The 26,811-nt window shown below is 36.1% G+C and overlaps 1 protein-coding gene across 2 annotated transcripts in view; it reads left to right on the top strand.

Moving 5' to 3' along the window:
- The window catches only part of LOC150092809 (LITAF domain-containing protein-like), a 98,113-nt gene that overhangs the window by 31,729 nt on the left and 39,573 nt on the right, over positions 1-26,811 (top strand). Inside the window, exons 2-3 of one of the 2 annotated variants that reach the window (XM_090414586.1) lie at positions 5,328-5,421; positions 19,085-19,159. In XM_090414586.1, the coding sequence (XP_090270712.1) occupies positions 5,334-5,421; positions 19,085-19,159 (163 nt within the window). In that variant the 5' untranslated portion in view covers positions 5,328-5,333. The remainder of the gene's footprint in view (positions 1-5,327; positions 5,422-19,084; positions 19,160-26,811) is intronic. The other variant, XM_090414587.1, reaches the window with a different exon arrangement.

The raw sequence follows: 26,811 nt of genomic DNA, 5'->3' as shown, positions 1-26,811 counted from the left end.
GTGTAATTGTTCGTGGCAATCAGAAAGGTTGGATGGATGAAGAAGGTGTACAATTGTGGCTGGATCAAGTATGGAACATACGTCCAGGTAGCTTGTTACGTCAACAAAGCATGCTAGTCTGGGATATGTTCTGGGCGCATTTAACAGAGGCAAGCAAAGAGAAAGCACGTGAGCTACATACAGACCTAGCAGTCATACCGGGTAGGCTAACTTCTGTTTTGCAGCCGCTTGATGTCAACTTGAATAAACCATTTAAAGATCACTTATGTGAAAAATGGAGAGAATGGATGTCATCTGGTTTGGTGAAGATGACAAAGGGTGGGAATTTTCAGAAGCCTGAGATCACCCTAGTCACCAGCTGGGTTAAAGAAGCATGGGATTCGATACCATCTGAAATGATTCAATGCTCATTTCTTAAATGTGCAATGAGTAATTCAATGGATGGATCCGAAGATCACGTCATATACGAAAGTGAGGATGACGCACAACAAATTGGAGAGCATGAAGACGATGACGACAACTGCTACACTGATGATGCAATCACTACAGATGAATTTATAAATGAAATGTTTGCCTACTCAAAAGATGAAGAAGAATTTAAAGGATTTTGACATTTTATTTTAAAATAAATATTTCTTTCATTAATTCGTATTGTATTATTTATAATGTTATGGAACAAGATTAACAGATTGCATTATACGTGAACATGGCATTTTAGCACTAGTTTTCAAACAAAATTTCTAGTTCGCATTATATGCGATAATATAAGGTAAATTCTCTGCAGACACCATTCTCTCAGGCAAGACATTTCAGTTATTCTCAACTCTGCATGCAAAAAACCTGCTTCTCACTTCCCTGCTCACATCCACTTTATACAGTTTTCAGGGATGACATCTGGTTCTGCCCTAATCTCCCACCATTTTCTGTAAAACCTCTTCAACATTGATCCTATAACAACCCATTACTAACTTGTTGGTCTCTATCATACCTCCCTTCTTCCTCCTATCCACTAGTCTCTGTACATTGCATCTTCTCAACCTTTCCTGATATTCAACATTCCAGAGATCAGAAACTACCTTAGTTAGTCACCTCTGGACCCTTTCTAACATCTCTTTGTCTTTTTCAAAACCAACTAACCAAATCTGTGCACAATAGTCCATGTGGCCTTATACAATGGAATAAGAATCTCTTTACTTCTACAACTCTGTGTCCTCTGCATCATTTCCAGAATTTTTGTTGTCCTCACCATTTTGGCAGTGTGTCCTCTAAATTTATTATGTATAAGGATCTGAATTTTTAGATCCTTATCCACTATCATCACTCCAATATATCTTATTTCCTCCAACAATATATATCCCCACCAAGTGTAAATTCTACATCCCATCTTTGTTTCCCAAATTTTAAAACCTTACATTTTGCAACATTGAACTGGCATCCCCATTCCTGTGTCCATTCACTCAGTCTATTCAAATCTTGTAAGGCCATAACATCTCTGTTCTTCATAGTTTGTCCCAACTTTGTATCATCTGCAAAACAACTGAATAACCCCATCCATATCTTTGCCAATATCATTAACATACAGATTAAACAGCAATGGCCCTAAAACAGACTCCTGAGACCCAGCACTAGTGACTTTCCTCTTCTGGGATGTTGCTCCCCCATACACAATTGCTGATACCTATTAGATAGCCAGTCTCCAATCCAATGCACTGATCTAATATCCAACCCCATCTGCTCTAGTTTGACTCAACTTATCATATGGTAATCCATCAAAAGCCTTTGCAAAATCAAAATATATTGCTGTGTATCCCTTTTCTCTGTCCAATGAAGCCGTCACCTTATTGTAATAAGTAAGTAGATTATTAAAACATAACCTCCTTTTAGCAAATGCATGCTATCTATCAAAGATAATACCATTGTCCACCCAATTGTGGATCGTGGTTCTCACTTCCATCTCTAACACCTTAACCCACAACATCTGACACACAGATTGGCCTATAATTTGATGCTTGAGTTCTATCACCACCCTTATGAAGCAGCAAAATCTTGCCTTCCTTCCACTCCTTTGGAACTCGACCCAGTGCAAGACTCATATTTAAAAAATGTGTCAAGGCAGATGGCAACTCCCTTGCACGTTCCTTGAAAATACGTGGTGATATATTATCAATTCCTACAGTTATTAATATCGGGTTTACTCAATTCCTCCTATACCTTTTGCTCACTTACAGTCAATCTATATTCTTCTTCAACTGCTCTCAATCTCTTTATGAAGTCACATTCACAAGATTGAAAGACCTTTATGAACTGCTCATTAAGTATCTCCACCACACCTTCTGCAACAGCTGTCTTTATACCATTTTCTCTAATCAGTGTCATCCTTCCATAATCATTATTTTTTTTGCTGTCTACATATCAAAGGAACTCCCTAGGATTCTTTTTGGCTTCATTAGCTAACTGCTCATACTTCACTTTTGCTACCCTTACCATCCAGGTCACCCTCCTTGCCTGTTTTTTGTGATCGTCTGGGAATTGATTATTACCACTCTTATTGTGCCTCCATAATGCCTTTTGAACATTGCTCCTACTAGGCAGCTCTTGAATATCATCTAAGCAGCATTGATCTCCTTTCTACCCAACTCCTTCATTCCATGCTACACCTGCAAGCTGTATCCTGAGCTTCTTATAGTCACCATCACATGTATTGCATGCTTAATCTCTTCGTTCATCCATTTCACACCTACCTTATTTAACCTTCTGACCCTTGAAATAATTTTAGACATTGCTTCTACTAGACAGCTCTTGAATATCCCCGATCTTATTTTATGTTACACCTGCAAGCTATCTCCTGAGCTTCTCATGATCAGCAGCTTTTTAGTTCCACATGTACTCTTTCCTCACAGAAGTCCTCACACTGCTGTTGAACAACCACTTCATGGTTATTCTGACCATCTGAAGGGTGATTTGTCACCTCATAATTACATCCTCTGATGAGATAATCAAATCTAATATCCTCAATCCTCGTGTGATCTCTGCTACATACTGTCTGAGGTAATTTAATTGTCACCTCATAATTACATCCTCTGATGAGATAATCAAATCTGAGACCCTCAATCCTCATGCGATCTCTGTTATATACTGTCTGAGGTAGTTGTCTCTCATGTACTCTTTCCTCACAGAAGTCCTCACACTGCTGTTGAACAACCACTTCATGGCCATTCTGACCATCTGAAGGGTCATTTGTCACCTCATAATTACATCCTCTGATGAGATAAATCTAAGACCATCCTCGTGTGATCTCTGTTACATACTGTCTGAGTTAGTTGTCTCTCAAAAACTCACTCATTTTCTTTACTTCCAGTTGCTATCTTATCATCCCAGTCTATATTGCCATAATTAAAATCATCAATAATGATCACCCTTTTGTTATTCGCTTGGCTAATTTGATTATACATTTCATGGTCATTACCATCCACATTACTAGGTCTATAACAACAACCAAGTATTTCATTCTATTCACCTCTATCTCACACCATACTGCCTCAAAACCACTGGCACTATTTCCCTCTTGCATCTCTACCTTGTATGAACATTACTCTCTCTCTCACATCAATAGCACCCCCCCCCTCTCTTTTATCCTTTCTATCTTCACAAAATACATCATACCCTTCCATCTCTATTCCTGTCAGGATGTCATCCTCATCCAACTATGTCTCACTTATTCCAACAATTCTTGGGTGAACAGACTCAATTAATACAACCATTTCATTTGCCTTGTTTCTTACACTTCTAGCATTTGTATACAAACATTGATGTGATTTCTCCATGCTTAACTCAAGCCATTTCTTTTTCTCCTTATTCATCTTAGAACCTTCTTTAAACTATTTTCCCTTGATTCCAGGTCATCTCCTTCCCCTTTTTTTCTACACATGCATTCACATCCTCTTGGAGCATCAGCCTTTCTTATGCTGTGTTCCCTTGTCCACCCTGAACTGCCCCGTTTCCCTATCTGTGTTGCACACCTGTTGTCTCATTCTCTATATTCATGCAACTTACTTCTTTATTCATAACACCTCTTCAATCTCTCCTGTGTTACTTTCCTGTTCTTCCACTTTGCTTCCCACTTGACAGATTCCTTCTCTGCACTCGCTTCTCTACCTCCCAGCAGCAGTCTCTCTAAGTGACTCACACCAAAACCATTGTAATGCATTCCATCACTCTTATACAGTTCACTTGTCCTTCAAACTCATTCTTCACGTGAACAAACTGCATTCCTTTCTCCTCGCACATTTCCACTAATATATCGTTCATAATCCTTGCTCTCTGCTTCATCTCACAACTGTCATCCTGGGCAACACACTTACTACCTTTCCTATCACACCATTATCTTTTATCCATCTCAACAACCTCCTGATATCTAATCTGACGTGTTCTTTGTTCTCAGTCAAGTCATTTGTCCCTATTACAACAACCAACTCTTTTGTTTGCTTATTTCTCTTATTCAATGCCTCAATCACTGTACTCATTGTTCCTCCAGGAAAACAAACTTTGTGCATCCTCTCGTTCAGCATACCTCTAATAATTGAATCATGATACAGTGCTACTCTTTCATTATTCTTTTATACGAATGTTATTTGTTTTCATCATTTTCACTCTTCCATACATCTCAAATTCTCTTAACTTCATTCTGCATCCATTTCATCTCTTGCCTCATCTTATAAGTTGTTTATAACAAATGTTATAGGCAGCTTATAATTCATACAGGAACAACACTGAAAGACAGAAAGATCCAGTAAGCAATGACGTTGTAAACGAGCAGTCCATGAAAACTGAGCATTGGTTGATACTCCACAGCAGCATGCTGCTAAAAAATGCATCATATAAATTGGGCATATTAAAAAGCAAAATGTCATAAGTTGGTATGATATGTTCTTAATGACCTTTCTGGAAAAATAGCTTTGCTAACCTGTGTTTTAATATTTGTTGTGGACTGATGGACTAGTCAATGCATTGTCTTAATTCAGTCACCAGAAGTCTAATCTTGTCTCATATAGTGATTTTTGATATTTTGTGAGACTTATCTACAGTAATTGTCAATAATAAACTTATCTACAATAATAGTTGTGGGTGGGAAAAATCTTTTTTATTTATTATTTTTTTTTTAAACTACATTTTCAGTCTACCAGCCTACTTTTAATTGCAAAATTTGTTTCATATTAAGAATACAATCTGTATATTTGAGTATCAAAATTTATGCATCCAAAATAACTTCTTATATTGCAAAATATCTTTATTTTATTTTATTTAATAATCATATTATATATTTTCAGTATATTATGTCATCTGAAAAGCCTGGTGTTCCATATGCAGAGCCTCCTCCACCTTACAATAATCCTGTTCATGCTCCATATGGACAAGCTGCAGGTGAATACTTATTTTAGGCTATAAGTATGTAATCCCACTTCTTCCTGGTATCATTGTACAGTAATAAAACTACGTGTGTAGAGGCTTAAGTGCTGTGAGGACATCATGTTGGAGACTTAATGGATTTTTTACAACACTCAAAAAGAATTAAAATAGAATTTAATACTTCCTATATTTCGTCCTAGTCACTAGGACATCTACGGGGATTACAAAAACAATTAATGTAACATATGCACAAATAACAAACAATACTAAGCCCAACCACGTGGGTGACACTAAAGTCCTATCTAGGTAGAGCGCCCTCTAAGGGCAGTAGTAGGTGGCCTGGAATGTAAGGTGGGAACTCTGGTGATGAGTGTTTCCCAAATCTTCGGAAGCTTAATGCAACCATATTTATTGAGATTTGGTTGGTTTTTGAGAGCTGCTGCTGCTTCTAAGAAAAGTCTCTTTCTTGAATTTGCTGTGGTGGAGCATGGTGGTTTTCTTCCATGATACTCTGTGGGTGGTGTCCAAAACATGGTCAGCCAAGCCTGAATGGCCATAGTTGTGTTTGAAGATGTAAGACTTGTGTTCCTCTAGACGGATGGATGCTGATCTGCCTGTCTGTCCAAAGTACGCCAGCTTACAGGAACAGGGTACTTTGTAAACTCCAGGCAGAGAGAGAGGAGGGAGCTGATCTTTCGTAGAACGGATAAGGGTAGCCAGTTTGCGGTGGGGCTTATATGCTGTGTGTAGATTGTACTGTTTTAGTATCTTGACTATATTTTCAGATGTGCCACGGATGTAAGGTATGGTGATGGCATTTTTAAAATCTTGTTGACGAGAAGGAAGGGGAATGGGGGAGGAGTTGATTATTTTTTTGATACTGTGATCGCTGTAGCCATTGGAAAGGAAAGTGCTGTGTATGTGGTTAAGCTCATTAGTGAAGGTTCCACTGGAACAAAGATTGTGGGCTCTCTTGGTAAGAGTTTTAATAATGCCATATTGTTGAGAGGGGTGGTGGTGGGAGAGTTTGTGAATGTATCTGCCTGTGTGTGTGGGTTTTCTGTATACGGTGAAGGTAAGTGTATCATTAGGCAGGCGTGTGACTAAGGTGTCTAGGAAGGGTAAACAATTGTTCTTTTCCTTTTCCATAGTGAACTGGATTCTTGGATGTAGACTATTGAGATGACTGAGGAAGGAGTCTAACGTGTCTGGGCCATGAGGCCAAATAGAGAACACATCATCTACATATCTTAGCCAGATAGAAGGTTTGAGTGGGGCATCTCCTCTTTGTTTACCAATATTCCCTTAATTGACACCTTATCTCTCTTAGAAAACGTTTTTCCCTCTGACATCTTAGATCTCTTTTCCTTTGCCATTAACTCTGGATATTTCTCTTGGAACAACAAAATCTACAAGCAGATAAAGGGAACTGCCATGGGTTCCTCCCTCTCACCCCCCCCTGCCAATTTCTATATGGAAGATTTCGAAAAACGAGCCATAGACTCAGCCCCACTCAAACTTTCTATCTGGCTAAGATATGTAGATGATGTGTTCTCTATTTGGCCTCATGGCCCAGACACGTTAGACTCCTTCCTCAGTCATCTCAATAGTCTACATCCAAGAATCCAGTTCACTATGGAAAAGGAAAAGAACAATTGTTTACCCTTCCTAGACACCTTAGTCACACGCCTGCCTAATGATACACTTACCTTCACCGTATACAGAAAACCCACACACACAGGCAGATACATTCACAAACTCTCCCACCACCACCCCTCTCAACAATATGGCATTATTAAAACTCTTACCAAGAGAGCCCACAATCTTTGTTCCAGTGGAACCGCCCTCACTAATGAGCTTAACCACATACACAGCACTTTCCTTTCCAATGGCTACAGCAATCACAGTATCAAAAAAATAATCAACTCCTCCCCCATTCCCCTTCCTTCTCGTCAACAAGATTTTAAAAATGCCATCACCATACCTTACATCCGTGGCACATCTGAAAAAATAGCCAAGATACTAAAACAGTACAATCTACACACAGCATATAAGCCCCACCGCAAACTGGCTACCCTTATCCGTTCTACGAAAGATCAGCTCCCATCTCCTATAACAGGACTAGAGCTAGCGCTCTCTCTAGCCACGTTCTCTTTTCAGCTAACTCAGACGAAGGCCGCCAGCACATTGTAAACTGGACTCAAACTGCTAACATCCATGTGTGCTACGATGAACTCGAAAGAAAGATTGTCTCTGCCTGGAGTTTACAAAGTACCCTGTTCCTGTAAGCTGGCGTACTTTGGACAGACAGGCAGATCAGCATCCATCCGTCTAGAGGAACACAAGTCTTACATCTTCAAACACAACTATGGCCATTCAGGCTTGGCTGACCATGTTTTGGACACCACCCACAGAGTATCATGGAAGAAAACCACCATGCTCCACCACAGCAAATTCAAGAAAGAGAGACTTTTCTTAGAAGCAGCAGCAGCTCTCAAAAACCAACCAAATCTCAATAAATATGGTTGCATTAAGCTTCCGAAGATTTGGGAAACACTCATCACCAGAGTTCCCACCTTACATTCCAGGCCACCTACTACTGCCCTTAGAGGGCGCTCTACCTAGATAGGACTTTAGTGTCACCCACGTGGTTGGGCTTAGTATTGTTTGTTATTTGTGCATATGTTACATTAATTGTTTTTGTAATCCCCGTAGATGTCCTAGTGACTAGGACGAAATATAGGAAGTATTAAATTCTATTTTAATTCTTTTTGAGTGTTGTAAAAAATCCATTAAGCCTCCAACATGAAGTAATAAAACTAACACTATTTCTGCTTGAGCTATATATAAATACATGGATATTTTGTTGAAATTCTGCTGTCATTGAGGTTTATTGATAGTGGTAGTTCAAGATTCATTTAGTGAGTTTGCTTTAATATTTTCGTATTTCCTAGAAATGTTAATGTAGTCATTTTGTTATTCTTAACATATTGTCTGATGTTTTTAAGTGCATTTTTCAACTGCATATACACCTGTTTAGTTAATTACAAATATATTCATCTTTATGCCTTTTATCTAGATTTAGAGACTAGATTTTAATGAAATTTTAATATTTGCAAACTATTAAAATTTGTAGAGCCATTTCAGCGATTATTTAAATTAGATAATTTCTAGGACAAAATTATGAAAAATGATATAGTACTATATCATTATGAAAAATGATATAGTACTATACATACGATATTATACAAAACCTAAAATGTTTAAACTGATGGCATGTAATTGTTGTGATAATCTACAATATCACTGAGGCCCCAAGCTCTTATTCAAAAATTTACTGATGGTTTAGCAGTGTCTGAGACAACCATGCAATGGGATCAGAAACAGGATCAGAGTTAGTCGCACAGCTCATTCTTGTTTATGATTCTTTCATATTCATTCTTTGTTTTTTTATGTTTGGTTGGTTTCCTGGTTGCAATGATTTCATTAATTATAGTTGAATCGAGTAGCAGTATGTTCTCATTCCATTCTTTCACTCTTTAATTCCACCTGTTCTACAAATTTCTTTCATTTCTTCTGCCATTGAAGTGTGTGTGTATAGTGTTAGCTACCACATGCACAGGTTATTATTGTCAAGCGATACTGAGCTTTGGCTAGCTTTTATTTATTTATTTTTTCATCACCACTTTTTGCATATGTTATTCACACCCATTCGTGTTTTATGTAGACATATTCTAAAGCTGAAATGTTGATTATTTCTATGCTTATCTTTTGTGTGCTCTCACTCATGAAAGGTTGTAAATCTATAATACATTAGTATTGTGGGTGGAATAAGGAATTTTTATATTTTTTTAAAATTTAAATAAATAAATTTTAAATATTTTTAAAGTTCAGAAACCTTGCTCTAGAAATGAAACATTAAATTTTTTCAAGCCACTTCAGGCCTCTAGTAAGTGGGGCAGTGATCTATACACTGTGCACTGAAATTCACCTGCACCTAAAGACAATCACAAACATACATGTCCATGGTAGGATTCAATCCCATAGCCTGTTGGTTGGACACTTGAGTATATTAACCACTCAGCTAACTAGGCTGGCACAATTGACCTCAGTTGAGCTGGAAAACTGCTGAATCACTCTTCCAAATCTTGGGGTTCTTCTTAGTGCATCCATATTTGCTTTGGGTGTGTGTGGAGATTGCAGTTGAGTACTCATGCCACTTTCAAGAAAAGGCATTTCACTTGAATTTGTATCTACTTTTATGGAATGTACCAATTTTTTCCCACTTAATTTTTGGCATGCATCCAGTAAAGGAGTTGCTATGCGTGATTCATACCGGTGATGACTTGTCATCTTGCTATTTTTGTTTACAGATTTCTGCTCTTGCTTTAAATCAGCTTGAAAAAATACAATGAATAAGTAATACTATTTATTTAAGGCCATACTATTTCAGCTTCAATATTACAGGCCATCATCAGTGGTGACAATAATTAATTACAAAATATTGTTGCCACTGATGATGACCCATAATATTCAGGCTGAAATATGGCCTTAAATAAATAGGTTAGAAATTCTTGATCAAAGACTGGAGACCATAGATATGAGAATCCTGAAAAAGATTAGGGGGATGAGCAGAAGGCATCAGTGGCAGTATCATATTAAAAATGAGGATATTAGGAGAAAGAACTTAACATTGTTAGCATTCAGGAATGTGTTAGCAGAGCTAATCTCAGGTGGTATGGCCACTTAAACAGAATGGAACAGGAAAGATTAGCTAAACAAATGTTCTTTGTCAGTATGGCAGAGGAAGACCAAAATGAGGTGGATTGCTACAGTAAAAAAATGTCTTGTTGTTATGTGCAAAACAATTGTCTTTGACTCTTGGTGATCTTGTGAACAGAGGCTCTCCATCCCAACTTTCAACAGCTCTCCATCCCACTTGACCTCTTGTCCCTTTCTTTCAGCAATTGTAAATTGGTAAGTTCTTTTATGTTGTCCATTCAACTCTTTTGTGGTATCTTCCTCTTCTCATTCCCTCAGTCTTCCCAACATAACTGCCTTTTCCAATGATTCATGAGCTCGCATAATATGTTCAAAGTACATAAACTTCTGTTTAGCAATCATCACCTCCAAGGAACATTCTGTCTTTATACTCTAAAACCTTATTGGTCATTCTTGCAGTCCATTGGATTCTTAATAATCTCCTCCACATCCATAATCCAAATGAATCAATTTGCTTTCAGTCTTTCTTCTTAATAATCCAGCTCTCACATCCATCACTATTGGAAATACCATTGCTTTGGTAGTTCTAAGTTTCGTGGCCTTACTCACACCTCTATTTTTCATAATTTTTGTCAGGTTTAACATACCTTTTTTTCCATGACTATCCTTCTTTTAATTTCAGCTTCACATTTACCATCATTTCTGATTCTGGACTCCAGTAAATCATAACTTTCAACAATTTCTATTTTATCTCTTATTACAAATTCATTTAAATTGTCAGAAATCATCACTTTTGTTTTGCTAATGTTTAAATTAAGCCCAGTTTTGTTTCTTTCCCTCTTATCTAATAGAATCAGCCACTCCAGATCTTCCTTAGTTTCTGCTATGAGGATTGTATCATCTGCATATCTTAAATTATTTATTTTTCTATCACCAATCTTAATTCCAGCTGGATCTTTGTCTAAGTTAGCCATTCTCATAATATTGGGAGGATCCCAATGTGCAAAAATAAAGAGGTAATGATTCCATGATATGCAGCCTTGATTAAGGCCTTATATCATGGATTATTATGTACAGATTTGGGCATTGAATTTTCATGGTGATGAGGATATGTTAGAAGGGGTCTAGAGAAGATTCACCAAGTTGGTCAGTTGTCTTTGGAATATGGAGTATGAAGACAGATTGAGAGAATGTAAATTGCAAAACCTCGTGTGAATAGGAGGGGGAGGGGATATGATTGAGACATATAAATTAGTCAGGGTCATCAGGTTGACATGGAAGAAATATTTCATAAAATGGGAGAAGGGAGGTAGAAGAAGAGCCCATCCCTGGAAACTGTATGAGAAGAGTGTGAGCAGAGGAGTGAGGATTAGGTTCTTTGCGTAGAGTGGTTGGTGAGTGGAATGCATTGCCTGAATATGTTGCCCATGTAGACACATTGAATCAGTTAAGGCACGGTTGGATGAACTTTGTGTGAGATAGTGTGTACCCACATGATAAATCTGTGACTCCATTGGAGGTCAAATGTTAACAATGTTGTTTGCTGGAGCATGCATGCTGGACCAATAATTATTACCAAATATGAATTAGCATCATCTAAATCTATGTACTTTGTAGATTATATAACTATTCAAACACATAAAAATGTAATATAAATTACAAGCAAACTGTTATTTGAAAATATTCACAAAATTATAATTTCTAATGTGGTTCAAAATATTAGGATATTCCAAATTTTTCTAATTGGTTTTGAGGAGAGCATAGAAATAACATATATTTCAGCAGCTGCAGGACTGACTCGTGTGTGAGAAATCGTTTCGGAAGCTAAGAAGTTTTGTATGGTGTTTCTACACAAATAAGGCTAGACTCAACAGTTTATAGCTATGGAATTGAAATGTGCTCAAGCTAGTTTGAGCAGAGTATTGAGAGGGTATTCTAATAACTGGAGTTTTCAAAATAATCGCCTCTATTGCAGCGATTATTTTTTACAAATTAATTCCAAAACAATTGTTGCAATAACAGCGATTATTTTGTAACTACATCAAGAGATGAGAGGAGATTGAAGAAAAACTGTTTCTGAAGTGCAAAGTATTTTCGCAGGGGATAGAAAGCACTAGGTGGGAATGTGTCTAAATGTATGACGTTGAGACGACTTCACAAGTTGGTTTTTAGGTCACATGTGCGTACGGCGAAGTCGCTTATGCTTTCCAAGCAAAAGGCAGCTAGAGTGCAACGGTGTTAGCAAACACTGTTGTGGATAAAGGGGACTGGAAAAACATTCTTTTTAGTGATAAAACTATGTTTTTTGTGTCCCATGATCATCAAGGGATACATGTTTGGCATCTTAAGCAAGAAGCATTTGATAAGGAATGCATGAAATGTTCGGTGAAATTTGCAACCTCTGTCACGGTATGGGCTTGTATGACCAGATAGGCTGCGCATAACCTATCTGGTCATACAATGCACAGCCTACCTGAACCAGAGAGTTCAGGTAGGCTGTGCATTGAAATGTCTTCAAGAAGTTGCCCCAAGAGAAAAAATGAACTTGTTTTTAGTCTGTAGACCATATGGACAAAAAAAAAAAAAAAAAAAAAAAAAAAAGTGTGAACTGCTAGTAAATAATATGCCCAATTGTTTCGAATGGGCATAAAACCTAAGGGGGGGGATGCAACAAAGTACTAATTATCATATTGTTTCCCTTTGACTGTAATTCTTGTTCATTTATTTTTGCATTATTCTGATATTTTGAACCATGTTAAAAGTTATTCTAATTTTGTAAATGTTTTCAAATAATAGTTTTCTTATCATTTATATTACATTTTTAAATGTTTACGTGTTATATAATCTACAATGTATGTAGATTTAGATGATGCTAATTCATACTCTGCTCAAAACAATTAGGGGATATTTTAGTTTCTATTGGATAATTATAAATTTCTGCAAGTAATTATAACTATTGGATACTTTATTCATGAATAAATATTTCTTACTTATGGATAGGATGTAATTGATGAGATATTGTTTAAATAATCAGTATTTCTTACAAATTTAACAAATTATACATTTTAGAGTGAAATAATTTTAACAACAATAGCCCAAAACACTTCTGTTAATTTTTAATAGGGTGTATTAGTCTCCATTAACAGCCAAAACAGCAGTGCATCTTTATTGCATGGACTGGATAAAATGATCAAACAGGTCTTGTGGGATATTTCCCCACTCTTCTGTGAGAGCAATTTCAAGCTCTTGAAGTGATCATGGTGGCACCAGTCGAGCAGAAACGCACCTACCTAAAGCATCCCAGGCATGTTCGATTGGATTACAATCCGGTGAACAGGCAGGCCAGTTCATTCGTTCAATACCTCAAACCACTCTTGTATCAAATTTGTACAATGTGGACGAGCATTATCATCCATAAAAATTAATTCTTGGCCAATTGCAGCAGCATATGGACAAGTTATAGGTTCCAAAATCTCATCGTGATACCGTTGGGCTGTTAAGGAACTGTTGCTGATAAAATAGAGATCAGTATGGCCACCTATACTTATTTCAGCCCATACCATCAAACTCCCACCTTGACGTTGGGGTCTTTCCCAAAGAAACCGGATTATTTCTTGTTCCACTTTCATGCCATATCAAGATACCTCAGTTATCTGGTTGCAGACTGAACCTGGACTCGTCACTAAAAAGTACACGAGCCTAATCCTTATTTGTCCAATTGCGGTGTTTCTGTGCCCAAATTCCTCGGGCTGTTTTGCGATTTGCAATAAGTGGAATGCAAATCATTGGTCTTTGAGCATATAAATCTATGGCATGAAGAAGATTCATACTGTGTGTGTGTTGATACCAGCCTCTCTGTTGCTGCAGCAAGTTCATTTCGAAGTTCTGTGTGTTAAATGTTAGATTTCTTCTGGCAGGTAATGACAAATACTGATCGTCTGTTGGAGTGTTGATGATGGGCAACCTTGACCTTGTCTTCGGCAAACATTTCCCGTCTCCAGAAAGTGATTCGAAAGTCGTGAAATTACGCTTTGAGATATATGACACGCTTGAGCAACAACTTGCTGCGCTTGCCCAGCTTCTTTATAATTTACAAGAAAACCAAAATATCCTAATTGTTTTGAGCAGTATATTTGGTAATAATTATTTTCTATGATTTGCAATAAATTAGAATTGCAAATCATTCAACACATATTCTTTGATTATTCTGATTTTTTGATTGGGAGATGTATGAACAAAGCAACTCATTCCAAATAAAGGAGTATGCCAAGGAGATACTGTCTCATCCAAATTATTTATTGCAGTATTAGAATGCCTTGAGTGAACTCGACTGGAGAGAACAAAGGGATCAACATAAGTGGTAAAAAACAAAATATTTTATGATATGCTGATGATATTGTAGTAATTAGCAAACAACTAGAAATGATGAACATAAATTTCGAAAAAACAAAAATAATTACAAATATTCAAGGAAACCAGATAACATACAATAATAATACATCAAAAATAGAGCAAGTACATATACAGTACTGAACAAATTAATCCAAACAAGCTGAATTTTCATCAAGTTTTTGGATTTGGTTTGGTTTTTGTTCACAGTAATTTTGGTTTTGGTTTCAGTTTGCTATTTTTGATTTTCATTTTAGTTCACTATTTTGGTTGAATACTGCATGTTTTAACTGTCTTTATGATGTTTATTAATAGTGTAAACAGGTAGCATTTTATTCATTTTCTGTAGATATAAAATGGATATATCTCCAAGAAAGTGTTCAAAAATATGTAATTTCTCAGCACATCTATGACTCAAAGACAAATTGCCAGTGAGTGTAGTGTTGGTTTGGGTACTGTTAATGCGATTTTAAAGAGGTTTAGAGAGACAGCTACCTTTTTTCTCCTGACAGAAAAGGAAAATGTGGTTTCGACAAAAAGATAAACTACACTTTATTCAAGATTATTTACTAGTTAGGAAAAGCAAAACTAATCCAAGATTGTCTGCTGTAGACTTACGTTTCTGACATGACAGTCCATTGAAGATTTTAGAAGCAGGGAGGGACTGCCCACAGATCAAAAAAAAAAAAAAAAAAGAAACAACTGTTAACAAAGGGGCTATGCATTAAAGATACCAAGCAATTTTATAAACTTGGTTTTAAACCTTTTTCCCAAGTAAGCAAACAGACAGGTAAGTCAAGTTTGTGCCCGAAGTATTTTCAGGTCTGAGGCAGCTCTTGATAAAGGTGGAGTAAGCTCTGATTCTTTCCTTAGTATCTTCTCTAATGAAAAAGCACATCTCCTTGCAGACATGTATGATGCTATCCATTAAGGGAAGGGCCACTACCCAGACAGGTTTTGACCTTTATTGAGGTCTCGTCAGTGGGAGCCAGATCCTGAGATGCCAAGGTTGAAGTAATGCAGAACTTATAAATTTTACCTATACAAGTTGCCACAAGGTGCTTTGACCTTATAAAATAAAAACATCAGGATGACAGAAAGATGTAGGAAGTTTTTATCTTGAGTGTACTATACGTTAAAGATACCAAGCAGTTTTATAAACTTGGTTTTAATCATTTTTCCCAGGTAAGCAAACAGACAGGTAAGTCAAGCTTACGCCTGAAGTATTTTCAGGTCTTGCATTAGAGAAGATACTAAGGAAAGTGATCAACCTGTCTGTTTGCTTACTTGGAAAGGATTAAAACCAAGTTTATAAAATTGCTTGGTATCTTTAACGTATAGTATACCCAAGGTAAAAACCTTTCTACAAAACGGGTATGTTTACTCCACCTTTACTACAAGTTACCTCAGACCTGAAAATACTTCAAGTGCAAACTTGACTTACCTGTCTGTTTGCTTACTTGGAAAGGATTAAAACCAAGTTTATAAAATTGCTTGGTATCTTTAACACATAGTATACCCGAGGTCAAAAAGGGACTGTGTAGAAAAAAAAAGGCTCCTGTGGGCAAAAGTATACAAAGATTAGACTATTGAGAAGTGGAAGAAGGTCATATTCTCAGATGAGTCATTTCTTTGTCTAAGAAGAGCATGTACCTTATGTTCACAAATCAATGCTGCAAAGACTTCTCTTGCCCACCTCAGCAAGCTTCTACACACCCAACTAAAAAGATATTCTGGGGTTGTTTTACATATGATGGTCCACGATCACTTGTAGCTGTTGACGGTATGATGAAAAGTGACCAACACATAAAAATATTGGAGAAAAGAGTGGTCCCACAGATCCAGAAAGACAAACAACTCATCGACCAACGAGGATCTCGCTCCATGCCACACTTGTAAAAAAAAAAAAAAAAGTGAAAGAGTTCCTTACAACATCCAATTGCTTCAGTGGCCAGGTAACTCTCCTGGCAATAGAAAATGAGTGGGCCATAGTGAAAAAGAGACTTCGGAAATTAAATTGTGATACAAAGGATAACTTACTACAATCCATTATAAAAGTATAGTTTTGAGATGCAGAAATAAGAAAAATGTGTTCTACGTTGATTATACAAGTTCTTCAAAGACCATGCCTAAGTAAATTAATGAACTTATTAGGTACAGAGGAGCACATATAAATTATTAGGCAAAGTTGGAGTTTAATTTTGTACTTATTTTCTTGCAAAATTAAAATTTTTTCTTTAAATTTTGACTGTTCATTTACTTAATTAGTGTTCACAAACTTGCTACACCTTGTGAAGCATTTATGATGAAATAATGAGGAGAATTCAGCTAGGCTGGGTGGCTTTTGGCAAATTTAAAAGATTCCTGTGTAGTAAAATAAACCAGAAAATAGCCAAACTTTACAACCAGTATATCATCCTAGTTATGACTTATGGATCAGAGATATGGCCAATAACCAAAGAAATACTGGACAGAATGAGGAAAACTGAGCGTAGAATAGAGAGAGGACCATGCTAAACATCAGACTGCAAGAAAAATTAAGGAATGAGTTATAAGAAAAGAAACAAAAACTTTGGATATTGGGGAAGAGATTTTGAGACTGATATGGAGATGGGCAGGACATGTTGCATGGATGAAAAGTGATAGATGGACAAAGACCATCATCCAGTGGCATCCATATGAAGGAAGATGAATGCTGTGACACTAGAGAGAAGATGGAAAGATGACCTACTGGAAGTGGCAGGAGAATGTTGGTATAGGGATGCCTTTGATTAGAAAGATGGAAATAGATGGGGGAGGGCTTAGAAGAAGAATGAATTTGTTGGTGGCCACCTGTGATCAAGTAACTTGACTGTGTGTGTGTGTGTGTGTGTGTGTGTGTGTGTGTGTGTGTGTGTGTGTGTGTGTGTGTGTGTGTGTGTGTGTGTGTGTGTGTGTGTGTGTGATGCATTTAGAACAAGGCTGAAAGTTCACTTATCTCTGATAACTCATCAGTGGCAAGTGGATTTTTGAAGCCCCAAGCTAGGAGTAATTTCGAAGATTGAAATGTAAAAGCTGATCGAATCAGAATTAATGAATGATATCTGTCATATATGCAGGGCCGGTTTTATCATTAGGCGAACCTAGGCAATCACCTAGGGGTGCTATGACTTCGGGGCTTATGTTTGTGTGAGTATGACAAAATATATAGAGAGAGACAATGTATAGAGGCACCTAAATTTTCTTTGCCTAGGGGCATCAGATACTCTTGGACCGGCCTTGCATATATGCTGCACTCTGTCATGGTATATATCTTTAAAAATATGATGTAAATGAGTTCTTAGGAAGAGCATATGATTTTATGGATTGAATGGTATATGAACATTATTGAGATTATAATTTTAATCATACATATTCTTGTATTTCACCAGAATGTTTTTGAGTATGCATATTTTTAAAATTCTTTTATATGTAATCTATTTGATTTTTCATGACTGTAAAGTCACTGAAATTAGAAGGAACATGGAATATGCAAGATAAATTCTTTGTTAAGCCATACATGTTGAAATTTCATTCAACTCCTCAACAAAGTACTGCATTATGGTATTATCTACAAACTATTACTTGGGCCTTTTCCAGGTACACCTGTCAAAATAGTAGTAACACTATCCACCACCTGTTTTTAGAATAACTATTTCAAAGCTATTATACTCTTTAAGAGGAGAAATGAATAAGAAATAAAGAAAAAGACACCTTGGAGTTTGAAGAAGGTCCAAACATCATACAAAGAATTTCAAATTTGAAATTTATTTGTGTCTGAAGAGGTGGATATGCATAGAAATCCACTCTGCCAGTTTTTGCCTTATTGACAAAAGTTCCTCCAAGAAACTTGAGGATTTTCATCCTTCAAAACAGGCAAACCTCTCATGATAAACAGATGATGTAATATGCTGGTCTCATAATTGCTCTGGCCATAATTTAAAACATCAAAAAAGAGTTGAGAAAGTTTTCTGTGACTAAATCATATATTTTGCGTTTGTATGTGGTTCCTGAGTTGACTGAAATTTTGTGTATTAATTTTTAAATCTTACCTTCTGGATACTTATGAAGCAAATGTTAGTCAGTATAGCAAATTATTGAATATGCTTTTTAATAGTTTAGTAATTGCTGAGTCTCTCTGCATTTCACCCATATTTTCTTGATTTAAAAAAATGAAATAATTTCAATTTGAATTAAGAGTGAACTGTTAATTGTATATAGCTGTAGCCTCTCACTCTTCTTGATCTCATTTCTTCATCCATTTTAGTGAATTAAAGCTTAATATGATAGCCCTGTTGTTATACTGGATTTTGTGTATGCGAGTGCATGTTAGTGATTGTAACCTTCAGCATTATATTTTATAAATTAGTTTAATAATTATGAAGTGATATTTCATTTCTACATACATGGTTTCAGACTATCAAAAATATTATAAACATCCTTAATTTTTTTTTTTTTTTCCGTGTTTGGTTTTATTCATAGAAATATTATTGAAACAATAAATTTTCTTTCCTTTTCTCCATGCATTACATGGATTTCCAATGGTCAGCTCCAAGCATGACCATTTTTCCAGGACCCACACATCCACCACCCCCAGGTGGGGTTCCAGTCTTCCCAATGGCAGGTCAGAAACTTTTTATAGCACGAGGATGTTTTTTTTAAATGAAGAAATGGCTATATATGCATGAAAATTGCATGATACATGCAGTTTTTTCTTAGAAATTGCACATAACTGAATTTATCTTGATAACGTAAAGTGTGGAACCAATCTAAGTAGAATAATCATTTGTATCAGTGTTTATTTATAAATATCATTTCTTCCTATGATAATTTGCATGGCTACAACTTGTTTTTGAATATTTATTAGTGTGTATGTAATTTTTGACTTGAAAATTGAGTTCAGTGTGTTGGAGATATGTGTCTAGCATGACTATCCTTTTATATTTATAGATGATATATATTAAAGAATGTCACAATGTATTTACAAAGTTTTGTAATAAGTCAGTGAGATTTCTATTTATTTGTCAATTATATTTTTTCCTGATGCACAGGAAACTTCAGATATCCGCTTACCCCTCGTTAAATTTTCATTATTATCAAGTACCCCTAATTAATTAATTAAAAAAATAAATACATTCATTAATTAAAAATAAATAAATTAATTAATTAAAGTTAATAAATTAATTAAAATATTAATTAAAATTAAATATCTATTTTATTTGAATTTATATGTTCATGTAAACAAAAAATATGATTTATTTTTAAATTTTGGTTCTCTAGAGATGTCAGATGACACTCTTATCAATTTCATTTGATCCAGATGCAAAATCAACATTTTCTTGTTGTTTAAAGCTACTTGTATTTGCTATATTGCTCTCTTTTGGGGGTTTTATAAATCCAATCTTTAACCAATGATCCATACGTAAGAATTTGAAAGCTAAAAAAAAATACTGTATTTACTCGAATATAACTTTTTTCGCAAAATTAAAGCTAAAAAATCGTGTTGCGAGATACATGCGGGGATTTTCGGAAACTAAAGTTTTCAGAAAAAAACTGAAAATAGTGTGACTTTCCAAGAAGTTCCTACTCGCTATCACTACTTTTGGCATCAAGAACAGTTTCTTTGTGTGCATCGTCAAGGTCATCTACCCAAATAGCATCATCTTCTTTCCCATTATTTCAAGCAAAAATTACCAGTAATTTACAAGACTTGAGATATGTAGAGCAGCGAAGAACTGCATATGATTGGTGCGGTATTAACAAAAGATCGAGCAAACCAAAGACAAATTAGCATTTCAACAGTTGAGTTGAAATGCTAATTCCCTTCAACCGAATTCCATAATATCTGAAACACATTCGCTATATATTTCTTAGTTTTAACACGTTAACGACGTGGTTGGTGTCAAGCAAAACCATATGTTCCACCGGCAACATACGGTCTTGCTTGGCAGTTTCTGTTAGAGAGGGTATGTTGTTAGATACTGAATGGAGAACTTCTTGACAAGTTAGTCATTCAGGATCTAACATGTAGGCTTTACAAAATTACAAAGAAATTTGCATAATACCTGCTTACCAGTGGAAGGTGAGAAACACCTAAGTTGTTGTATATGAAAGTATGTATCAGTATGAGTAATATATTGGAATTTATTTATTGTAAAACGGAAAGCTGAAAAGCAAGAATAATGTCAGATTAGCATTTCATGTAAAGGAATAATGGCTTCATTTATGTATTATCACTATCATAAAATCGTAAGTTGCTAGGTAAGAAATGACTAATAGGATTAACAGTCATGTCTAAGCCGCAAGTACCTGTCGTAACGCCGAAGGCCGTAGCTTACGGAGAAGGCTGACGTAAGTGCTTTTCCTCGAAAACAACACCTAATAGCAAGGAGGGAAAGCAAGGGGGATCAACCTAAGGGTGATGTAAGCTATGAATCGTGCGAAAAACAATACAGAAAAGAGGGTGCTGAGAAAAAGTATTTAAGGCAATATGCGCCAAGCTCAAGGCTTTTTTCCTGTTTTCCTTGGGGATTTTGGAGATTGAGGACTCTCGACGAGTGATCGGAGATAGGACAAGCCGAGGGTGCTATGTCGACGACAGCTGGCCGTATTCATGACCTGCGCTGAGAGAGATTCCGTGGAGATCCGTACGAGAATCAACAGCTTATGCAGAATGGTGCCAAACACTGAATGACCCAGCTGAGCGAGTGGAGAAAGCTCGTAGCAACAGCCATTTCTTGATTTGTGTCCAGTAGCAGAGAACAGAACAACTCTTTCACAAGACGAAGGATGACCTGAACAACACATGGCAACTAATAGACCTTTGGAGGGACTTGGTAAAGTAAATGTTCTTTTGTTTTATATCTTGAGATTGTTTGTGGGTAGAATTTGTGTCTTGATAAAGCAAGACTTGAGGACATTTTAGAGAACTTTGATAGGATAGAGTAATTAATATAGTCAATTCTATTAGACAAAGAATTGTATATCATAAATCTCTAACATGTATATGATTGAAATAGTGAAAACCCTTCATTAATTAAGTAAACTTAATTATGAGAGAAATGATTTGAGAAATATCTATTTAAAGTAAAATGTGAATGAAGGAACTTGACTTGAGTGTAACATTGTTTAAATTATCCATTGTATTACATGATTTTGCATGTCTGTCAGTTTATGTGAGAAAGTCAGATTAGTATTGAACAGTTTGTATAGATAAGCATATGACATTAACTTAGCTAGAAATTCAGCAGTTTTGATAACTTGATACAAGATTTAATGTACCTGTCTTTTAGTATTAATAAACATGTTTTGTTATTTGAATCTGAGTCTTGCCTGAATTTGAGGTGTCAACCTACCACTTATAAAATTCGAACCAAATAGCGGGAAAGAGTTTAGAAAATTATATAATAGAGATTAGATCTTAGGTCACGACTGCAAGGAACAGAGATCTATATACTCGCGTGTGAATTTAGATTAACATATATGGCTAAAACCTAGGAATATTTCCCTGAGCCTAAATTATATTCTTGTTATAGGAAGCTGGCTTGCACAGTTAAAATATAAATTTGCCAGTTTCTGAAGAGGAAATATCCCTGGGGGTCAGCCCGGGTTATATATTAAGGAGAAAGATGTAAAATTTAGGTAGAAGGATATAGAGAAGACTGGATCAATTTGGATCATACTTAAATACGTACTCTAATAAGGAAACAAAAATACAGAGACGTAACACGTGCGGGAATTTTCGGAAACTAAAGTTTTCAGAAAAAAAACTGAAAATGGTGCGACTTATCAAGAAGCTCCTACTCGCTTTCAATACTTTTGGCATCGAGAACAGTTTCTTTGTGTGCATCGTCAAAGTCATCTACCCAAATAGCGTCATCTTCTTTCTCATTATTTCAAGCAAAAATTACCAGTAATTTACAAGACTTGACATACGTAGAGCAGCGAAGCACTGCATATGATTGGTGCAGTATTAACAAAAGATCAAGTGAACCAAAGACAAATTAGCATTTCAACAGTTGAGTTGAAATGCTAATTCCCTTCAACCGAATTCCATAATATCTGAAACACATTCACTATATATTTCTTAGTTTTAACACGTTGACGACGGAGGTGGTGTCAAGCAAAACCATATGTTCCACCGGCAACATATGGTTTTGCTTGGCAATTTCTGTTGGAGAGGGGATGTGATTCATTAGTTAGTGCCATTTTATCCCCGTTGTCTCTAATTGCATTGTTTGTTGAAAAATATAATGACTCCTTTAATTATGCATAGCCGAAAATTGCCACGTATCCCCTGATGACCTTTCACGTACACCCGGGGGTATGCATACCCCCCAGGTGTACGCGTAAACACTTTTAGAAACACTGGTATGTAAAGAGTGGTTTGTTATAGCAGATAGTTTACTAGAGTGAATTTCTTTTAGCATAGCATTATACCTGTCGGCTTTGGACTTCTCATTGGTTTGTTATAACAGTGTTTGCTGTAGTAAGGATTAACTGTATTGATAATATCAAGTATTTTTCCAGTATGACAATCTTTTAGTTCCTGAAAAGTGTAAATTAAGATCTAGTTTTCCATAGAGAATGAAGAAAAATAGAAAGGTTGTGTGCAAATCAAGCCAAACTATACAGCTGTAGATATTTTTTGCTGTAAACGTTTTGCTTAGTTTAGTTTATTTCAGACTTAAAATGAAGACTAAGACAAAGGTTTTATGTTTACTTTTGTTAAATTATAATTTTTTTTTTTATCATGTCATTTTTCATCTTCATCTAATAAAGACGAGATCTGCCTCACTGTCATGAAGAGTCAGGCTCTGATTGTGATGACATTTAGACATCAGGTAGTGGCTTTGTTTACTCCACCTTGAATTTTATTACCAAAAACTGCTTTTGTATAATAATATCAGTACATAAAATGTACTGATATTATGAAGGACCGTGCTTCATTTGTAGACTTAAATAAGGCAAGATAATTGGTAACTACAAAGACTACTCCCTTCAGTTACATAGGCTGTACTGAATGTTGCATGTATATTCAGCTTTATACATGCACTATGTGTTTGTCTTGAATGCTTCAATCATGTTGCATATTACTGAGTACATAATTAAGTTAAAATGAAAAATCAAGAAATGGATGCGAGTTTTTAGATGTGTGTGGTGTGTTTGAATGGCAAAAAAGACGTATAAGAAGGATGGCCTGCACTTGACATCAGGAGCCTGGAGAAATTACTTGTTGGTAAGAGGCCTAATGCAGAGAGTCAGGGAAACTAGATCATCAAGGGAGGAATGGGAAAAATGTGTGTGAAAGTTCAGCTATGGTATGCGAACGTGATAAAGATACAAATGTCTTTGAACATGGTTATGCATGTGGTAAAGAGGTGGAAAAATATGCTTTGGGTTCAAAGCTTTAAAGTATGTCTGGGGAGGGAAAAGAGAAAATTCTAGAAAAGACCAAATAGATTGCATATTTAATTATAAGAATAGGCTAGGTGGTAATTTATTATGTCTAATTCACAAATGCCAGGAGCATTAGAAACAAAGGAATTGAATTCGTTGCTTTTATTGAATATGATATGGCCTAAGATTGTTGGCATTAGTGAAACCTGACTAGCAGAATCAGATATGGTAAGTGGGATCGAGTGTAATAGGTATACTATTTTAGGAATGACAGAAGAGAAGGACAACGAGGAGTACTATATCAGATGACTTAAGTCAATTTAGGATAGAAACACGAGAAATCAATGATTGTTTACCATCATTGATTTCTCGTGGTGGGTGTTACTACAGACCTGGTGGCTCATTTGCAGAGGACGAAGAAATGCATTGCCAAATTAGCCTTATGGATACCAAATGTGACACCTGAGAGCTGCTCAACTTTTATTCACTTTAAAACTTTCTTACGTGTTATTCTTCTCAATCTGAAATTCAATTTTATCCTGCTCAAGACTAAATAGTGACCACTTCCAATTTCAAATCCTCTGTACACTCTGGTGTCCTGCACAAGAGAAAAAACATCACTATCAACAATAACATAGTCAATGAGACTTTTCTTATTTCTTGCCTCTTCTCTCGATGTGAATTTGTGCACATTTTTATGTTGGAACATGGTGTTAGTAATAACCAGTCCATGTCCTGAGTAGAAATCCAACAAATATTTGCCATTATTATTAGCTTTGCTCTTTTCTCCAAATTTTCCCAAAATATTTTTGTATGTCTGACAATCATTTCCTACTCTGCTATTTAGATCCCCAACAAGGACCAACTTTTCCTTTTTCATTGTGTCAGTTGCTTTCTCTAAAGCATCAAAAAATTCCTCCACTTCTACCTTAGTAGAGCCTTCTGTGGGACCATAGGCACAAATAAGTCTCATTGTTCTGTTCCCCATTCTGATATTTGCCCACATCACTCTACTTGAGACTGCCTGCCATTCAAGAAGATTAGCCTCATATTTAGTGTTGAATACAATGGCTACTCCTTCTTTTCCTTGATTGTCATTGCCTGAATATAACATTTTGTATTTATTGCTCAGAAAGATCTCGCCAGTTTTTGTCTTTTTTGTTTCAGTCACCCCTATTATGTCGATCTGGTACTTATCTAATTCGTCAGCTAGCTCCATTTCTTTGCCATTCAGGCTTCTTATGTTGATAGTACTGATCTTTAACTCTGGTGATGTTGAGTTGAGGTGTTTTTCAGATTTGTTCCAGTAGCTGACTTTTTGCTGTTCACCCGTGGTGAAAACAACGGGGGCCTTGTTTAACCGTGCAACACCCCAGCCGGCATGAAATTTTGTCATGTTGTACCATTATTTTATAATTTGGAAAATAGTTAAGTGGCTGAAATGAGGAAAATATCACCATCTTTCACAGGACAACATGTGAGGTATTGACTGAAGAAGCATCTTACAAGTAATTCACCAAAAAAGAATATGAAAACAGAAAAAGTCAAGAGAGAAATGTAAATAGTATGAATGAACAGGAGAGTAAGGAAACAATATTGTAGAGTGATTGCATGATGAGGGATGTGTTTGATAAGTGTGATGAAATCTTGGATTTCTGGTGCAAACATTAAACAATATTAATAACACTGTTTAGAAGCAAAAACCTACATAGTGAAAGAGCTAATTTTAGCAGGCACAAATGAATCAAAAGGTGACAAAGTATGGAATGCAAGAGGATATGAAAGTTAGGAAGAAGCACAAAATAGCGAAAGAGTAAGAATTGCAAGTTTGTCAAGATATGATAGCAGTGACTTAAAAAGAAATGTCATGATTGCAAATGATGCAATGCATAGGTTTTGTAAGAGGAATGAATAGTGTACAGCTTTGAGATGCATTAAGTAAATTTGATGCACAAAAGAACTGTAAATGACTGAGTGTGCTGGAATGGATGTGGATTTAGATGCCTTGAGGAAGTTTTGTTCAATAAGAGAAGGGAAGTGCAAAATAAGGAACAATAACAGGATGCAAGTGAGCATGTGCTGTATAAGAATAAGAAAGATTAAATAATGCTGAATTAAGTTTTTTTTATTTCAAATTTGAATGGGATAGTCATTAAAAGATGAAATAACCACAGACCCAAGGTGAACTGGCATTGATTAGCTCGACTTAGCAAAATATTATGAGAATTAGTGGAAATTATTGATGGAGAAAGATATTGTCACAGGGATAGAATTATCCCTGTGACAAAGCAAGAAAGGTGGATAAAAGGACCATGTCTATCCCCTCTATGGGAGATAGGAAAGATTAGCAGATTTAAAAAGTACTATCTCCCATAGAGGGGATAGACATAGTCCCTTTCTTCTCCTTTCTCACTTTGCCCAAAGAGAAACTTCTACCTCTAGGTTTTCCAGGTATCTATCTACCAGATTCCTTGCTCTTGCAGTTTATCTTATTTTGGAAAAACTGGAAGATTTGTCTTCCAGTTTTTCCAAATGCATTGCCAAATTAGCCTTATGGATACCAAATGAATGATCATTATGGTGACTTTAATTTTCCAAACATTGATTGGGTAGAAGACAAATCTCATGATAAGAAGAGAAATTTCTTGAATTGTTGCGCAGCAACTTTTTCAAGCATCATGTGAAAGAAGGAACTCGAGGTTAAAGAGTGCTGGATTTGCATCAGAAGGGGGGGGGGGGTCTGTCAAGAATATGGCTATTTTAACACCAATTGGTGACAGTGATCATGCTGTGCTTTCTTGGGACGCATTTAATTGCATAGATGCTTTAAAACAGGTTACATGCTGAACTACAAGGCTGGAAATTGTGATCAACTTA

The sequence above is a fragment of the Typopeltis vanoorti genome, chromosome 25 (genome assembly GCF_054136105.1).
Source record: "Typopeltis vanoorti isolate ZY-2024b chromosome 25, IOZ_Tvanoo_1.0, whole genome shotgun sequence".
Taxonomy (NCBI): Eukaryota; Metazoa; Arthropoda; class Arachnida; order Uropygi; family Thelyphonidae; genus Typopeltis; species Typopeltis vanoorti.
Note: the sequence above shows the minus strand (reverse complement) of the source record. Positions and strands in the feature narration are given on the sequence as shown.